Raw genomic sequence first — 19,370 nt, forward strand, 5'->3', positions numbered from 1 at the left:
AGACTTGTGGTGGATAACGCTGCAGTTCGTCGGGTTATTAAATCAGAGGGAATAACAGGCCAACTTCTGGCCATTCTGGTGATTGATGAGCCAAGCTTTATTTGCTGAGGCGGTGTGTTTGTTCCTGTGTAATTGTCTACCAGATGGCTAAGCTAACTGTTCTTAAATGCCTTCAGACCTGCAGGGGTCCTGGGTCTTAACATTTTCCCTGCTAATGACATTATGCCTGCAAACATCTCGTCCTTTTTTTTTGTTGTTGTTTTTTTTTCCTTTAACTTTTCTGATCTCTAATGCTCGGGATCAAAATGGCTTCGCGAGGCATTTAGTTCAAATTATTTCCTCTGTGCGATTCTGTTTTTAATTTGTTCAAAGTGGATGTTTTGATGTCGCTCTGTTGGTAAACTCCTTTGCAAAAATGAGCCCACTTGAATTTGAAGGGAGATGAGAGAGAGAGAGGTTGGGGGGGGGCGGGGGGGGAGCAGGACTCCACTCTACCTGTGAGGAGTCAGATTGGAGGAGAAAATGGATCTAGGTGGCAGTGCGAGTCATCAATCACAGCCCCTCAAGGGGAGCTGCAGCTAAAGCTGCTCTGAAGTGCTATCTGTCAGCTGCTCCGATCCAGCCGGGGGACCAGAGAGGGGCCATATCGCCACCCATCAGCTCATACCCAGCACACAACTGCCATGTAAACATGTGCAGGTGCTACTGTCAAAATAACCCCTGTCCCAGTTCGCGATGCATATTTTCACAAACGGCCAGTCGGCCTCCTCGCTGCGAGGACGCGGCCTCCTCCTCCTCCTCCTCCTCCTCCTCCTCCTCCTCTTCCTTCTTCACGTGCCTTTAAGGAAAAATCCCCGGATGCTGCAGTTCCTCTAAAAGCTCTCTGATTGTTGACAGTGTTGGGTGGTTTATTGTAATTTAAAAGTAAGCGCACTGTTTCTCCTGCTCTCCTCCGTCCCTCCCATCCCAATCCTGAATAAAGCCACCAAGCGCTTCTCCGCCGATGTCGAGCCGCGTCTGTCGATACCTCTCAAGATGGATAGTTGTTCTGCATGCTTATTGATTCGGCACAGGCCAGAGATATAAGTATCATTTGTCATTTCTGGAATTATTTGGAGTCCTAGTTAAAACCCAGAGTGGGGGGAGATGGCCGTGCCTTGGGGGGGTTGGTAGTTGGTGGGGGAGTAGCGAGTTGTCTGGGCTTTGATGAATGACTGCACGGGTTTTTGGTTTTTACTGCGAGCGCCGGGGCCCTTTAGCTGCTATTTGCTTTCACCATGGTCCAAGAAAAACAATGCGATGGGTCCAAGGACTGAGCAGCATCGTCCTGTCATGTCGTGTAACGCAGCGAGCAGGGTGGTCCAGGCAGAAGAGTCAGGAGGAGGGTGGGCCTTGGACACTGCACGCTGCTTTTCCAAAAGGCCCAGTTGGTCGTAAGCCGTCCTGCTGCTCTGTGGTCCCAGCTGACGGCCCCGAAACACATGCTATGAATTTGAATATTTCGCATGCAGAATCTACAGAGTAACCACAAACAGATTTTTCTTGTTTTTGATTTTTGAAGCGGATGCAGCGGGTAAGTGCGGGGATGTTGTTTGGTAACAGTAGCTCCAGCGTCTCCCCTGTGACTTTGATTATGTCCTGTTTCGGGCGTCTGGCCAGCAGCAGAGCTGGCTTCATTACTGTATGGATCATCTTTTAAGACCATTTAAGATCAACGAGAGCTATTGTCCACTAACGGCGGAGACTCTGAGAAGTTCATTACACTCAAACCCTTTGATTCATTCGGCTGAACAGTCACTTTCGCTCTTTCTGATTTCTCCTTTTTTTATCTTTTTGAACCGAGTGCAGTTGTTTCATATTTGTCTTAAAATGCGACTTGAAAGTTGAGTCGTAGCGTCTCGGAGTTTGGCGAGGGAAAAGTGTTTAACAGAGGAACGTGTTTAACAGCAACAAAAGAGGAGAGAAGAGGAACCTCAGACACATGAATGACAAGTAATTATTTCCCTTGTCCATCAAACTGTGTTTTGATGCAAGGATGCGATCAAACATGATATTAACAACTTCAAGCCTTCAAATGAGAACGATTCTCAAAGTGCGAGCTTTTGTGTTGCACTGCAGCATGAATCATTCATAAACATGCACACACACATGAACACACACACACACACACACACACTGGGCAGGGCAGCCTTTTGCCTGACCAATATTATTGCCACAGCTTTTCAATGCTAGATGACCATTGTGTATTCATTTCCATTTTAGCTTGCCAAAATGTCTTCTCACAGCAGGAGAGGGATGGAGAGAGCGACAGCTTTGTGTGTCTTTCAGTGTGTGTCGGTGAATATCCCCATACGCAGCGGGCTGACCGACTGCCCCCGGTCTCCCTGCGTAGCCATCAAACAGGACGGTGCATGAACCCTGCTGGATTTTCATCACTTGTCTTTTCTCACACGAGGCCTCCAGAAACACAGAATCCTGCCCTCCAAAACAAAGAATCGCCAGTTTTACGTCGCGCCGAGATTTTTGCAGAAGCCTCACAAACTGGGCCATGAAAGAAATATAAAGTTTGAATAATTAAAAGCAATCATGGCGATATTCTGTCGTGTTAAGTATTCATTTAAACACATGCTTGCTACAGTCATGAAAAGGGGTATTTGCATTAGTGGGGCAGTCTTCTCCATTTTGTTTGCCAGAGCAGACAACAGAGGCCCTGCTTAATCCCTTTGGAGAACTAGTGCATGAATTGATATATCCTCCTCGCTCGCCGTCTCTCTCCCCTCTCGCTAATGTCTTTCCTAGAACTTGAACAAACAGCCTGTGCGTGTAGGACACATAAGACAGATGTTTAGGATTACTTTCACCTCATTGCTCTATTGTGTGCACTTTAAGGGAGCTCAGCTGATGTGGAATGCCACTCATTCGGGCTCTGTGCTCCTACAGGGCTCCTCCTGTTTATCAAAGTGCCATCTGCACTCAAGACGGAGCAACACAATTTTTTAGGTGGGAAGAATAATTCAGAGGAAAAAAAGAAATCTAATATTCCTCTCACGCTTCATTTTGAATGCTGCTTTATGGGTTAAAACCGTCGCGGTGACCTCTGTAACTGAAGACTGCTCGTGTTTAGCTTTAATTCCATTCATGTGTACAAAAGCCTGCAGTTCCTATTTGTTTTCTCCTTTAAAGAAATAAAGCTAGCCTCCTTCTCCCCGTCTCCCGCTCATCTCGGTTTATGTGTGTGTGTTTACAGATGTAGAAACAAATGGGCCAGAGCCACATTGATATTGTTGAGGGGTGACATTATCTTTTAGCAGAGCACTTATCTAATCTGGCTGCTGTGGGAAGCTGGAGGAAGTGGCTATGGGACAGGGGCCGGGGATACTGCATCTTTAATTACCATTGATATCGCAATAGAGAGGAGAGGGATAGAGGAGCGTAGCCGGCGGGGGGGTGAGGAGGAGGGGGAGGAGGGGGAGGGGGGCGAGTTGAGAGAGGGAGAAGACCCGTGTTCACTTTTTAATTAAGGCTCCGTAGTGTAACTCGTCAATGTACATTATTGGAAGAATGAACGTCAATGCCATTGCTTTTTCTCCCCCTCCTTTATCTCTGTCAATGATTCAAAGACATGATTTATGGTTCGTCTCCGTCTTTCAGGATCATCCATCAAGCGCTGGCTCTGCCGCAGCGCCACCCGTTGTAAATCATTCTGAAAGCCTGTCACTCATTTCCATTAACCGTTCCTCTGTCGCTCTGGTCTCCGCCTCCCTCAACCTCCTTTTTTCTCCCCCTCCTCCTCCACCCCTCTCTCTCCTCCCCCTCGGTGCACAACCTACAGCCACGCAGGGTATCAGTTCCGTTCCGCTGCTCCGTCCGCCTACCTTCTTTTCAATAAATTAACCACTTTCTCCCATGCAATGAATAAAAAGGCTCTGCACTCGTCTTGCAGTCGGCACCTACTCCTCCTCCATTACAGCTGAACACCTTACAAATGTCACGCCGCTGACTCGTAGGCTAAATGAGGAGATAGCACAGAGAAAATATTTTTGTTGCACTGACTTTTCCAGTGGAAATATTTGAACAGCTTTGATATGTTTGCGGTGTGGTATTAATGAACATACAGTATATTCCCCTCATGCAGGGCGATGCATCTGCCTTCATTATGGTTCTTTTATTGCAGGTGACTTGAGGATAATTTGCCAAAAATTGAACCCACGGTTAAAGATCGCGCACCTAGTTGAGACTCACGTTCTGTCTTTTATGCATCCATTCTGAGAATTACTGAAATTCATCTTTAACCGTTAATGGAAACAATATTATGTCTGTAATTAGTCCACGTAGTAAAAGCAGCACTAAGTGGGCAGTGCTGCTGTTAAATGCTGTTGGTGTTCTGTAAATTCCACCAGTAGTTTAATTCAGACACTCCAACAATGACTGTAGTCTTTAACCAGTTTTTATAGAAACAGGTCTTATGAAGAGAAATAATTGGCTCAATGGAGTGACTGTCAATCTCTTACAATGGTTGATGTGCCTGCTCTGGGGAGCCCAATTCACTGGCTCCTTTTTTCATTCTAATCAACATCGAGATATCAACACAGCAGAATACCCACAAACAGCAGAAAGCCTGTTTTGAGGGGAAACTTTCAACTATTGGGTGCCAACACATTTCACTATTTGGGCAGCCATTGTTCTCAGAATGGGCTGTCAAAGTGACAATGCGCACCAGGCAAATCCAGAAGTTTGCACTTTTCAGAAAACAGCGGGCCCTAATCATTTGGTGGAGGACACTTGACAACAAATTTGCCATTAAAATGAATCTGAATAGGAGGGAGCAGGGCTGTTTTGAAGCATTTCTGCCTCTCTTACTGTTGCTCGTCTTGTCCCACAGAGCTCCAGGTTTGGCGGGCTCGCTTCTCTCCCTTTATGCTTGCCATGAAGCAGCCTTTGGTCCCACTAGAAACTGACAGTACCACGCTTCAGCTGCAAATTCACTCTGTAGCCTCATTGTATTTAATGAAGGGAAAAAGTGGCAATCTACTATTAATGAACTTGGAATGTAAAAAAATGCCTCCCTTTGCTGAAAACTGCATAAAACTGCTTGTACAAGGAAAGCTTTGGCTGGAGCCCATCCAGAATCTAATGAAAGATCCATACAGGGACAGAGCGGGCGGGAAGAGTTAGTGAAATGCAGATTGTTTTAATAGAATACACACAGTCTCCTCCAGCTGCACTATCAGATCCATCAAGGCCTGACCTTGATGGAGTGCTGTTGTTGTTTGGGAGGGCCAGTGTTTAGGGTTCATGCAAAGTTTATGATGCAGGGACTGTATGTGCTGTATATGTCTCCCGATCTCAGGGGAAGACTAAATGGAACACGGCCCGTGGAGCGGAGGCTGAAGGAGACTCGCCGTCGGCTGCTTTTTGTGACGCTTTAGTGTCATATCACGAAGTAGCACACGCCATCACAAGGAAATAAACCACCGATTTAATATTAGAGATAATTAAATCCTTGATGTCGCCCCTCAAATGCAAAATAAAACAGATTCATACGATGAAGCGAATGTTTACAAAACATCAGACAGTGATTGAATTGGGATTGAAAAGCTCTTTATTTAGTCGGGCTAGTGGGCATGAAAAACAAACAGCACGTTAGCCGAGCGTAGGCCATCATACCTTTCACTCAGTATCTCATAAAACTAGAACAAAGGCCTTATGTGTGCGAGGCAGTGGTCCTTTAAACGATGGCCCACTTTCCTCCCTGCTGCCACGCAAACATTCCTGACTGACATTCAATCAGGGAAATTTGAACCAAAGCAAGATGGTCTTTTATTAGTACCGCCCTGTTTGCTCGACTGGTCAGCTCCAATATGCGAAGCGGTTTGAGTGGCACACTGTAAGATGATGGGTTCACTCTCTGATAAGGGTGAATGAGGGGTAAACTGCTATTCTGCAGAAAGGAACCATCAGACCTCATCATGTCGCTCCTGGAGAGCCGTGTCACAGGCTCTTCAGAAACCAAGTGACAGAGCGGCGCGAGGCTGCTCCCCTCCCGCTGTACAGGAAAATACAGTGGAGCTGAAGCCGCCCTGCTTCTGCTCCACCAACTGGAACTCTGCATCAGGCAGGGCAGAAAGGATCATCCGGAATCTGGCAAATATACACTGAGGCCTTTAAGCCTCTTCGCTTGTAACCTTATCCAGCGTGCTCGCCATATTGTTTATATTTACCTTTCCTTGTTAGCAGAAGAGGATAAATAGGAGACAGGCGTGCCGCGTACAGTATATGTCCAACTGCTTATACAAAGCAGCACAATGCAGCCAAAATTTAAAGGGTTAGTTCACCCAAAATGCAACCAAAAAAAAAAACGTTTTCTCACTTATCTCTAGTGGCGTCCAGCCATGCAGATAGCTTGTGATTTATTTGCCCTGGTTTTCAGATATTTGCTGCCCCCTCAAAAGAGAGGAATTTTGTTTGGCGCTCACAGATTTGCAGTAGTGTTGGAAGTACTCAGACCATTTAAGAGTCTGCAAAAATACTCCATAATGTGTAAAAGTCCTCAGTTAAAAATTATACTGTATTTTTGCTGCGTTAACATGTTAGCTGCACTTTAATGTTGTAGTTTGGTTTTACTGCTTAAAATACCACTGCAGAGTATAAACTGCTGTGCATCATATTTTATAAACAGCTGGCAAATAAATGTAGTAAAAAGTACAATATTAGAGTGTAAAGCAGCATAAAATGGAAATACTCAAAGTAGAAGTATCTCAAAATTGCACTTAATTGCAGTACTTGAGGTACTGCCACCACTGCACATTTGAAACATGTCAGAGACTCAAGTAAAAAAAAGCAGCTGCACGTCTGCATGCGCTCCCCGGCCTCTTCATTAGCTGCACCTGTGCTGTAATTCAAGCCCAGTTCAACAGATCTGCCACAAACTCGAAAACCAAACTGAAAACCTTCGCAGAGGGTTCAGTTCAGTTATGTGTCTTTGCTCAGGTCAGAGTTCTTATACTGGACTGAAAACACATTTGAATGAAATGCAGGCCACTTCAGCACCACTGCAAACTACGACCTCGGCAATAAGAATATTATTACTTCATAACTTTATATTAAGGTGCACATAGTCACCGCTAACTAGCTGCTTATTAGCATGCACAGTAGTAGCATATTAGCTCTTTGTTAGTCATATAAAGCACTTTTTCTGCATGTTCATATCCTCCTCAGCCTTGAGCTAAGAGTTTCCCTTCTAATTACTGCTTATTTATAGTAAGTAAGGACATTGTTGTGCATGAATTATGATCTTAATAACCCCCAATCCCCAGAATAAGGGATTAATAAGTGCTTTATAATGACTAAGAAAGAGCCGATATGCTACTAACATGCATGCTAACAAGCCAAACATGGAGTTGAAGTAATACCTCTCTAACAGTGTCATCAGATTTTCCATGAGTGTCTAATAAAGTGGCCATTTGGACGAACCCGCCCTTTAAGAAATGCTCTTTCCATGCTTGTAATAATGTATTTCACTCAGATGTCCACCTGGCTTTGTCCCGCCGCTCTGTGAGACAGGATGGGGTGTGCATAGTTTTTCCTCCCCCTGCTGAAGGGGGACCCTTTGGTGAGATGCAACACCAGGCAACTGCATGTGATGCGGCGGCTGTGGCACGTTCAAAGTGACGACTAAGGTGCTGGAGTGCAGATTGCAAAGCTCTCCCACCGCTCGCTTCCAATTAGGCAGCGGGCCGACTGATGCGTCTCGGAGCAGAAGCTTCTAGTAGGCATCAAAAGGAGCAGCGTCGCTCGGTGACATCGTGGAGGGAAGGGGCTCCTGGAGCTTCAGGCGGGGCCATCTGATGCGGCTCAGTAAATGTAATGATTAGCAATCCGTGCAGCGTGCAAGGACAGACTTTTAGAAATTCCCACATTTGTATGATTACATAAAAAAATCCCCCCGTAACTCAAACTACACCCGCTGAAAGGCCGTGTAGCTGCAGCTCAGACCGGCCGCCTTCAGACAGTGTTTTTGTGTCTGTTGGTGTGCTGTTTGTGCATTCCAAAGTTCTCTGTGTTTTTAGTTAACAGAATGTTGGTTGTGAAAACATTTTTGATTAATTGCCATAATTATTGTGATCATTTTTGCCCAAATGAACAGCCAGATGGCAGGATATGGTGTCATATTTGCGATCCTATCATATTAATCTGGCTCTGGGTCCATCTGAACACATTGCGCCGTTTGCTGTGTTCACAATCTGTCCTCAAGTTGTCCATGTCTTTTTTGAGCTGCGAGTTTTTATTTGATTATATTAGACTATTAAATATTAAAGTTGAGGGTGTATGAAAGCAAGACATTTATCTGCATGAATAGCTTGTGTTTAGTGAAGTAAGTAATGCGCTTTAAGTAACATCTCCTTCATGCATACAAAAATTAACATGAGTGTTTCTGTCTCATGGTTTTGTTGCCAAAGCCTCAGCAAGATCCAACGAAACCGCTTTGTGGGGGTTCATGGCTGCTTTTAAACCCACTTTAATTGCCTAATCTATGGATTGTCCTCTTTATTTTTACCAGAATGTGCACCACAGTACTGTTAATAACCATTCGGTGCTAAATACGGCGTGATGTAGACTCGGTTACAGCGCGTCTGCGTAGTTTTGAAGTCTGCTAAGGGCATCACCGGAGTCGTTTAAAGTGGTGAAATGAAATAATGGGTCAGATGGGAACTAATGACACATTCCTATTCAAACGCAAGTCAAAAACTGTTTTATTCTCTCATATCAATTAACCTCCAGATAAATTTTGTCAAAGGGAGCAGCCGGGATGCGATTGTTCTCTCTTTGCTCTGCAGTGTCCTTGGGCTCGGGGAGACTGTTTCCTGACAGGGAACAATGAAGAGAGAGGTGTTTACAGATCTTTACAGATGGCTCCGGGGCTCAGAATTAGCTCTTCGCCATTTCTCATGTGATTCAGTTCAGACTCAACTTCAGATGTGTCATCAAGACTATCATCAGGATGTCTGACAATGTATCTGTTTGATCTTGACGCGCGCTGCTCACTGACTTAGTCAGATATCACTGTCAAATATTAAACCCTGTGACATGTGTGTCTCATTCTAATGATAGCTCGCTGAGGAAATCACATCATGGTGACTTTTATAAACACCCCACCCTCTTTCCAACATCGCAGGCACAAAAGAGCTTCACAACTTTGGAATTATGTTTTGTACACCGAGTACTTTTTGACTGACATTTCACACCTATTTATAACAACAGATGAGCGCCGTGACTAAGTGTTTTTAAATGTACAGACACAATTAATTGGGCACATTGCTTACATGTGAGTGAAAGCAGGAAGGAGAAGCAGATGATCGTTCCTGAGACAGCCTGGAGATTGTTCAGTGAGCCTGACCTGCGTTGTTAGCGTGTTCTCTGCCTATCCAGCAGGCCTCCTTTTTTTTTTTTTTTTTTTCCTCCTCTCTCCTTTTTTTCTCTACATGGCATAAATCCGGGAGATGAAAATGTCATGGAGCAGGTTCATTTTGCAAAGAGGTTTTGATTGCCATGCGCGTGTAATTGATTGTTCCAAGGACAGGGGGAAATCTAGAAATGTCATAACAGTCCTGCTTAGGTTGGTCCCACCACTAGGCAATCAATGAGAAGTAAAAAGAGATATTGATTTGCGAGCAGCAAAAACTGTAGCTTGAGACAACCAGAGAGCGCTGGGGAAAGTGGCACAGACGTGCAGACCTGTCACTGGCACCTATGAATTACCCAATCTTCTCTGAAGATAGTGTTACCTCGGATACTCACAAAGTCCTGCGCCGGGTATTGCAGCTGTCCATTAGCTAAGCTCCTCAGGCTGCTAACTCTCTGTGGCTTGTCAGATTAATGAAGGAAATGTTGACCTTCCGAGGGATAAATGTTGATGTTCTCAAATTCACAAAAGTTTCTGCTGGCATGTTAACACTGGAAACAGAACGCCCTTTTACAGCTGACGCACACTTTTCTAATGTGATTGACACATTTTGAGCAGACCCACTCGCACAAGGGAGACGGGACTGATGAAGATACTGATGCTGAAAGCTGAGTTGTAAATATATTGTCATGCAAGCCTTTTGCACGGATCCAGCTGGACAGCATGCTGCCATGAATGTAGCAGTAAATGTAATCTACTATTTCCTATGCAGTTAGCTGGTTTCTCTAGATGTGAGGGGGGGAAAAAAAGGCCTTTTGGCTCAGAAACAGGCTGCTGCTTCTGTAAATCCAGGCCTTGCTATGCCAAGAGTCTGTTCTAACGGATAAAGGTTATAAACACTTCAGCTGCCTGATTTATGATGGACACCTCAGGTTTTTTGACCTTTGCATATCTCTGTCTGAAGATATAAATTTGTAGTGACACAGATTGGAGGCTTTACAGCAGTTTATGACATGCTAAATCTCAGGCAAGGCATGCCAGCCTCTTGTTTTGTAAGGCTAGTTAGGCTGGGAGTTGCCTTGCTTGGCCTCAGAGACAACATTTATTATTTTCTTAAAAGTTGTGAAAAAACAAAAACGTGCCTGCTGTTCCTTGCTTTTGGTTTACACAGTGGCACACCGGCTCTTATACGTTGAACAAAGATGTTTTATGGAGCATGCTGGCAGTTTATCTGTAATCTCGACAAACTTGTTTGTCATGGTATAATGACCTTTTGCCTGTTTTCGTGCCATTGTCCTTGAATGTGATCTTGTGTTAAAGAGCAATGCGGCTTGGCGTGGCTGCAGTACTGTGGTAGACCGAGAGCTGGCAGAGCACAGTTACAAACGGCGTGAGAAGCAGAGTTAGACATGCGGGTATCTTGGAGTGATCCCTGCCAGAAGGTTAATTGGTGCCTCTGGATGTCTGCTACTTGGGGCATCTGATAGAAAGGCATAGAACAGCAGGAAGGGCAGCTGTTAATCTCTGTCAATTCCATCCTCAAATACCACGATAAGACACAAACATTCACATTAAAACTGATATAACTACAGTGCATGTAAGTGGTTATTTCCAGGAAAACAGCACTTAGCCCTTCTTTGTGAAAAGCACATTTATCTTACAAATAGGGTAGGTGAAACTGAGCTGCTTGTATTGGTGAGTTTTAAGATACATAAAATATGCAGGAAATAGCTTTCACATACCAGGAATGTGCAATTCCTATTAAACCATCACTGGACTGATGACTAAAATGCTCATCTCCCCCCTCTTTGGTGTGCGTTCTCACCAGTCCTTCAGCTTTAGTGGCGACTTTGAAGAGAGAGGACATCAACTGGGAGCTTGTCATAGCCATTGGTGTTCTCCTTCACTGTGAATACTATATATAAGACTATAAATAAAACATACCTCTGTGCTCTTGACAACTCTCTCCCTTAGCATCAAGGGTGTTTTGGAGGCCATCACAGATCTCCGTTGGCCAATCAAAACATCCCTCTTGCGGTGGATCAAGGTCACGGCACATCGGGGCTCTTGGGTGCGAGTGTGTGTGCCGGCTCTTGTTCGCGAGGCCCCATTCTCCATGTTTGTTTTGAAAGTCCGAATCCCATCTCCATCTCCATCCATTAGCTGGCAGGCAATTCACCTCCGGGGTTTCTCTGGAGGCACTTGTGAAATATTGATAAAAAAAAAGTCTTATTTTCAGAAGGCAAAGAAGGGAAGACACTCTACGGGCCGCCCAGTGTGGGACTCCTGAGTGCTCGGCTTCAGCCATCCCCACATGCAGTGCCCTCTATTCAGAAAAGAAATATTAACCACGTGAAATGCATAAGTGCCTGGACAGGGCTGTTATGTCCTATTCATATTTAACTCAGAGCACATCTGCCACGTCTCTCCCAAAATGCACATTTTCCGGCATGACTGTGAGGCGGAAAATATCTCAGATATGTGACAACACTGACAAACTGCATTTATTGCAGGATGTCTTCAAAAGATATGCAAACATTGGTTGTGATATTGTTGCGTGGGTTGTCGGATGGTTAGATTTTAAATAATCTGAAATAGTTATTGTCAGAGAGGACACTTTAATCTTCTGTGGCTGTGCTGATATTATGTCAAGCAGACCCTGCAGCCACATGAAAAGCCCTCGATGCTGAGTCAGAGTTTCCACTAATTGGATGATGGGAAATGTGTCAATTAGAAATACTGTTGTTTAATTATCTGTTAATTGAAGCAATAATGTTTGTGCTCTATGAGTTGGGAGAATGAACAGGTGAATAATGAAAGAAGTAATTGCTGTTTATGAGACTGTCAGGGAAAATATAATGACGTGACAGATTGCCAGACGTTGTTTTTTTTTTTTAAATTGTCTAGTTTTAACACTGATAATTGAGTCCGCTTTTCCACCAGCTTGATCAACATCTTCACGAGCATTCACATTTGAAAGTTTATTTTTATTTTGCTAAATGGCTAAATGTCTTCTAAAGTAATGTTTTCTCATCCTTTTCAGTCAGGCCTTTTAATTTATTGATAGAGCAATGCAGGATATTAAAATGTCTGAGTTTGTGTGAAGCCATTCCTCACATGTGGCTTCAGGCAGGCTGAGGTGTTATCAAGAAGAGAAGGCATACATTTTCATTGCAGTTTTGAGGCATCCATAATCACCATGGAACAGGTCATTTACAATAACACTTAACAGGCCCCAGAAGAATCAATTTCCTTTTGTCACTCAGTGGCCAGTGATTGTTGTAAACATTTCAACTTGAGGCCAGAAAAACCTTGGACACAGCACTAAGTCAATGGCCTGTCGTGAATCACATGGTGCTGTTACACCAGCAGCAGTCTGTTAGTAAAGACATTATGTCCAGCTATGCTCTCCAACCTCCCAGGGCACAGCACAGCCGCCATTATGTTGTCTTAAATAGTTTCTGTGACTTCTCACAAAAAAATCCTACTTGATGTCGTGTGTCTAAATATTGTACTTTGGAAATGAAATGACAAATTCTTTCAACTGCTGCTACACAATGTGTTTTAATGCCATTAATTTCCGTGTCTCTTCCTTTTCTAGTGTACATGCCGGATGAAGACGCTGCTCTTCAAGATGCCATCACCGAGGAAGACGGAGAGAACGACACTCAGACTGAAGAGGAATGCTCAGAGAAGACCAGCCCCAAAGTGTCTGAGGACAGAGAGCTCGACAACAAGAGCACTAACACTTATAGCAACCAGAACTCTCCCATTAGTGTCCTTTCCAATCAAGAGGCAGAGCTGGAGTCCCGCCTTAGCGACAGCAGTGACAGACTCTCCGACTTCAAAACCTCCTCGCCACCTGAGAGCCAGCGGGATGACGAAAGTCGCAGCTCCAAGCATAAAGAGGAGACGGGCGGCAGCTTGGAGAAAATGAGGGCAGCCTATGCAAACTTTCTCTCGGATTCCTACTGGACGGGGATAGGAATGGACTTGAAAATGGACAAAAACACCAGCAAAGCCAACTGTGACAGCACCAACGGAAGCGCCAAGAGTGAGTTTGACTGGCACCAGGATGCGCTCTCTAAGACCTTGCAGCAGACACTCTCCCCAAAACCTGCATCCAAACCTAACCTCTTTAGCTCTGTCCACCTGTACAGGCAAACCACCAAACCCTGTGGCTCGGTGTTCACGGGAGCCAGCCGCTTTCGCTGTAAGGATTGTAGCGCTGCTTATGACACTCTTGTGGAGCTGACAGTCCACATGAACAAGAGTGGACACTACCAGGACAACAACCTCAACAAACAGAGTAATTCCTCTGCCTCGTCCTCTAAATCTCGGAAACGAAATTTGCAAGACATGGAAGGAAAAGAGGATGCGCAGAAGGTTTTGAAGTGCATGTTCTGTGGCCACTCTTTTGACTCACTCCAGGATTTGAGCGTCCACATGATTAAAACTAAGCATTACCAAAAAGTGCCTTTAAAAGAGCCAATCCCAGTAATCACACCCAAATTGTTGCCACCAGCAAAGAAACGGGCCTTTGAGACGGTGAGACCTTGCTCCCCTGACTCAACCACCGGTGTTTCCGGCTACACCGAGGCACAACGGGCCGCCGCCATGACAAATGCTAACAATAATCGCTACGGCTATCAGAACGGAGCCAGTTACACTTGGCAGTTTGAGACCTGCAAGTCTCAGATTCTTAAATGCATGGAGTGTGGCAGCTCCCATGACACCCTTCAGCAACTCACCACACATATGATGGTTACTGGACACTTCATCAAAGTCACAAACTCAGCCTCTAAAAAGGGTAAACAGTTAGCGCTTGACCCGCTGGCCATAGAGAAGATCCAGGTTTTAGCTGAGCCTGCTGCCAGTGACACTGAGGGAGAAAAGGTGTCTCCAAAAAACCCTTCCCCCGGGAGCAGTGAGAAGGATAGCCAGGGGGAAGGTACATCAGACAAAATGGAAGAAGCTGAAGCTAAAGATGACAAGCAAGAGAGTGAGGATCAGAAGGCAGGCAATGGAGCTTTTAAGTACCCTTATCTCCGTGAGGAGGATCTTGAACAGGACTCAGGAGGAGGAGGGGACATCCTTAAATCTTTAGCCAACACAGTGGCCTCTGCCATCAATAAAGCTCAAACAGGGACGCCAAGCTGGAGCGCCTATCCGAGCATCCACGCTGCCTATCAGCTCTCCGGCATCATCAAAAGCGCCCCTCTCTCTGCTTCTCCCCCTGCTCAACTTAAGCAGACATTTAACCACAAGCTGAGGCCGATTGCCCCAAAGGGGAAGTTATACCACGGTGCTGTGGGAGTCGAGGCTCCCCAGGGACAGCATCAAAATGTGGACATCAAAAAAGAAAAGGTTGGCATTAGCGATGGTAAAGAAAGTCAGAATATTAAGTTTGATCTGGTGGAGAATGATGACAGCGATTGTCAGGATGATTCCTCTTCCTCTTCAAAGCTCGATGCAGACTGTGTGAATGAAGGGAGTGAAGCGATCAAAGGGAAGTTGAGCCCAGATTTCTCTGACAGAGGCAAGACACCGAGCCCCTCTGCCAGCAATGGACGCAGCACTACTTCAGAGCCTCTCAGTGACACTCCAGCTGTACTTGGCATAAACCCTCTTAGTGCACTGCAGTCAGTTCTGAACAATCATCTGGGCAAAGCAAATAAGCCCAATAACTCAGGAGTAGATAAACTATCTGCTCACACCAAGTCTATTTTTGCTGACATTAACCGACGCAGTGAGAGGCCAGCTTTAAGGCTCGGAAAAGCTATGAGAAATGAGCCCAATAACGCCTTTCTGTATGTCAGCGACGACCAACCGATAGACCTGACGAAATCTAAACACAGCAAGCAGAGTTCCTCGCTGCTGCAGCCTTCCACCCCGATGCCACAGAAATACGCTCTGTCCGACATCGCAGACATGGTTAAAGTTCTTCCGAAAGCCACAACGCCAAAACCCTCCATACCATCGAGGATCCCGACCATGAAACTGGAATCGGACGTCCGGCGCTTTGAGGACGTGTCTGCTGAGGTGTACTCCGTCCACAAGCGTAAAGGTCGGCAGTCAAACTGGAATCCTCGCCATCTTCTCATCCTGCAAGCTCAGTTCGCGTCCAGCCTCTTCCAGACCTCTGAGGGGAAGTTCTTGCTCTCAGACCTCGGCCCTCAGGAACGGATGCACATCTCCAAGTTCACTGGATTGTCCATGACCACCATAAGCCATTGGTTAGCAAATGTAAAATACCAACTGCGGAAAACCGGAGGGACCAAATTTCTGAAGAACATGGACACGGGCCACCCGGTCTTCTACTGCAATGACTGCGCTTCCCAGTTTAGGTCACCGAGCACATTCATTTCCCACCTGGAATCCCACCTCGGGTTCCAAATCAAAGACATGTGCAAAATGCCGGTAGAGCACCAGACGAAGGTAGAGGATGCAGAACTGTCGAAGGCCCTCGGTATCCGAGCCACAGAGGCTCTGGTCACGGAGGAGGACATTGACGCGAAGTTCAAATGTAAGCTCTGCTGTCGGACATTTGCCAGCAATCACGCGGTCAAACTCCATTTGAGTAAAACTCACAGCAAATCCCCCGACAACCATTCACAATATGTGGAAATGGACAAGGAGTAGTTTTTCATATTATTGTCACTTTTGTTTTCCTTTTTTATTTTAATACACGGGTCAGATATTTCAACCATTTTTCAATTAGCATTGTGTAGTGTGCATCATTATGACGTTTAAAACATTTCATGGAGTACAGCAAAGACACACTGGTTAGAAATTGTATAAGGAAACACTAAGAGATACTTTTGCACCCTGCTCAAATGCATCACCAGTAATGAAATGTATTACTGCTTGAAGAAACATAATTGCTGATGTTTGCATGCAATAGCCCTGGCTATGACTACTATTTATTTGTATGATATGTCAAGTTTCAATTGTATTTCAAAGACAAAATAATGAACTAATTGTACTTTACAACTTCTGTGATACAGTACACCTGCATAAACGTGCAGCTGTTGAAACAGGTAGCCCGACACATGATAACACACACACACACGCAGACCTGTACAGTGTATTGCTATGTAAAGATGTTTTGTGTTGCAATGATAGAAGAGAAAAAAAAAAGCACTTTAATAAATGTTTAATCACCAGTTTAGACTCGGATTCTGTACATGGCTCAAAAATGATTAGGATACTTCACATGTAAATATATTTTAGAAGAAAAAGAAAAAAAAAACAGTGCGTTTCATGCAACAAGGATAACAGCAAAACAGATGATACCTGTGATACCTGCACCTTTTTTTACTTCTTCAAATAAAGAGTTAACATTTGATAACAGCTTGTTTATCTTTATTTTCTCTCGAATTGTTAGCAGCTCAAGTTTGTTTTTAAGACTTTCCTGCTCATCACTGAGATGTCCTGGTAAATTCCAACGAAGAGTCCCAGAATGAGTCACGTACTTTGGGACTAGAAAAGCTTCCAGTTAAAAATGATACACTTCATTTCCAGTGAAACCTGAAGAGTCTCTAAGTCATCGCGTAGCACTTCAGCTGGACATGCAAAAAATGTGAAATATGTCTGCAGGCAAACACACAATTCAACATATATTGAGCATAAAACTGCCAATAATAGATGAATAATGAATTAATGTTTACTTTGGTTTAAAGTGAGCCTTTCTTTCAGTGAAATAGCACATTTTCCCTTTAACTAATACCAAATTACACCGTTATCTCCAGCAAACATCTGAGGAATTATCAGGAGGACATTCAGACATTATGGACCCATAAAACCCAAATACCTCGTCTTCAGATTCACAGTATCTTCCTCTAGAGTGACGAAGGCCAGCATCCTCACACTGTACGCTGCATCGTCTTTCTTACCTTGTGACTCTTAGATACCCCTCGCAGATACATCTCCTTGTCAGACTTTATTGCTTTCCCGCGAACGCCGTTGCTGTTGCTGCAAGATGGTATCATAACAATTAAACATATTTCCTCCAGCTCTATTATTTCTAGGCTATTAAAAATAATTGCCTTCTAAATTCATAAACATTTTATGCAATTCATCTCTTTTCAAGCAATCAAGTCCTCAATTACCTCCACCCATCAAATCTCTATTTTATAACGGCCAACTGACATTTGATGGTAAATGGGAAAAAGCACATGGGCACTGTGGTGATTTGAATGCTGTGACACCAACTTGCCCCCTATTGTTGGAAATGAGCAGGCAATCACGTTGTTCATCAGACGACTCCTAATGCAGTTAAAGTATTCAGCTATAATTTCTCCCTGCATTTATAATTACTGTCAAAGACCACACACCTCAGTGAGCAGATTAAAGCTATAAATTATTTAGTGCCTTTCTTCGCCGATGGATCTCTGATTTGTCTGTAGGGCCATTATGTTGTAGAGGAGCAACTTATTCTAAATTGAAGCAAGCATTGTCCTTAAGATGCAGCAGAAAGCTTTGCAGATAAAGAAAAGGATGAGAATATTACGGGTTGTGTTTATTAATTGAAATTTAAAGTGAGACTCTTTGCTTTTTGCTAACAAAAGGAGCCATGATGCTACACAATTTCTCCTGTTTATTGAACATTCATTTTTCATTCAATGTTCTCCCCAACAAAGTCCCTGCTCGTACATACGAAGCATTGCTCAGTGTGTATTTAGGCCACAAGCACATTTTGAGGGTTCAGCACAGCCTAGCAGAGATTCGTGCAAAGCTAACCAAAGAAAAATGCTATCATCAGTGCAATCACAGAAGGAAATTAGTTGTCTTCAGCCGTAATTTGCTCTAATAAGTCAAAGTCAGTGTGGGATTTATTGTTAGTCCACAAAAACGCTCTAAACTTTGCATCGTTATTATGACTCTTATAATGCCGTCATTTGAAGGTGCATAAACTGTAATTGGTTGGAATCAAAATACATATCAGCTGCTGCACATGATGCTCTCTAGAGGGATACCTGAGTTATTAAATACTGATATACTTCAGGTAGCACATCACAGGTAATTAAGTGAAATAAACCCATAATTCTTTTGATGCTTTATATTAATTCATTTTGGATGTTTGCATATTAACACAGTTAATCACACCGTATATGTGACATGTCATGGCTAATTACAGAACACACTCAGCTTTCTGCAATTACACACACACGCACACACACACACACACACACACACACACACACACACAATCTTGGTTTTAAGCTGATTGATTATGATAGATATTAAGCACAGTAACATGCTCATACATGGACACACAGAGTTTCTGTAGAGAGAGTAAACACGCTTGTTTTGTTGTTGCAGTGCTCTACATTAGCCTGAGCTCTGGGCAGATGACAGTGATGAAGCTTGGCTGTGTTTGTCCCTTTAGTGTGGTTCCTCTCCGTAAAAACAATATAAAACGATATGAGAAAAAAAATGGGTGAAGTCACATCTCAGACCTTTTCCTTCAAAGATATCACTCTGAATGTAGTGAAGCCAGTCAGAACCCCCGCACATGTATAATTTATAATTTTCACAATTATTATCATTGATTTTACCAAAGTCAAAATGTCTTAAAGCTTCGGAAATGTCTCACTGTCTGACTGGAAACATCAAACGTGCCCACATTTCCCGGCTTGGAGTTACTCTCTAAAACAGTTCTAATAGTGTAGTTGAAAAATCAAATTATGCACATAAGTACACTTGCATTGCAGACGCAGTGAAACCCGACCTTAGCAAAATTGACGCCAGCTCGCATTTGCAAATCCTTTGTCAATCTGTCATTAAACATGCTATCAAATAATGATAAGTGCACGCTCCTTGCTTGCGCTAGCGTGCGTCTCCCTGATGCTGATGTGCTGTAATAGGCCAAATGTGCATCAGAATTTGCCTGCTTGGATACACACAAAACATTTACACTGTGCCTGACTTTGCTTCGCCCTGTGCCAGACAAGCATGGATTCTC

At 44.1% G+C, this 19,370-nt stretch overlaps 1 protein-coding gene across 1 annotated transcript in view; it reads left to right on the top strand.

Annotated features, from left to right (window-relative positions):
• The window catches only part of tshz2 (teashirt zinc finger homeobox 2), a 39,791-nt gene extending 23,024 nt beyond the window's left edge, over positions 1-16,767 (top strand). Inside the window, exon 2 of the mRNA XM_076740150.1 lies at positions 13,005-16,767. Within this exon, the coding sequence (XP_076596265.1) occupies positions 13,005-16,045 (3,041 nt within the window). The 3' untranslated portion in view covers positions 16,046-16,767. The remainder of the gene's footprint in view (positions 1-13,004) is intronic.
• The last annotated feature ends 2,603 nt before the right edge of the window (positions 16,768-19,370 follow it).

The sequence above is a fragment of the Chaetodon auriga genome, chromosome 10, assembly GCF_051107435.1.
Source record: "Chaetodon auriga isolate fChaAug3 chromosome 10, fChaAug3.hap1, whole genome shotgun sequence".
Lineage (NCBI taxonomy): Eukaryota > Metazoa > Chordata > Actinopteri > Chaetodontiformes > Chaetodontidae > Chaetodon > Chaetodon auriga.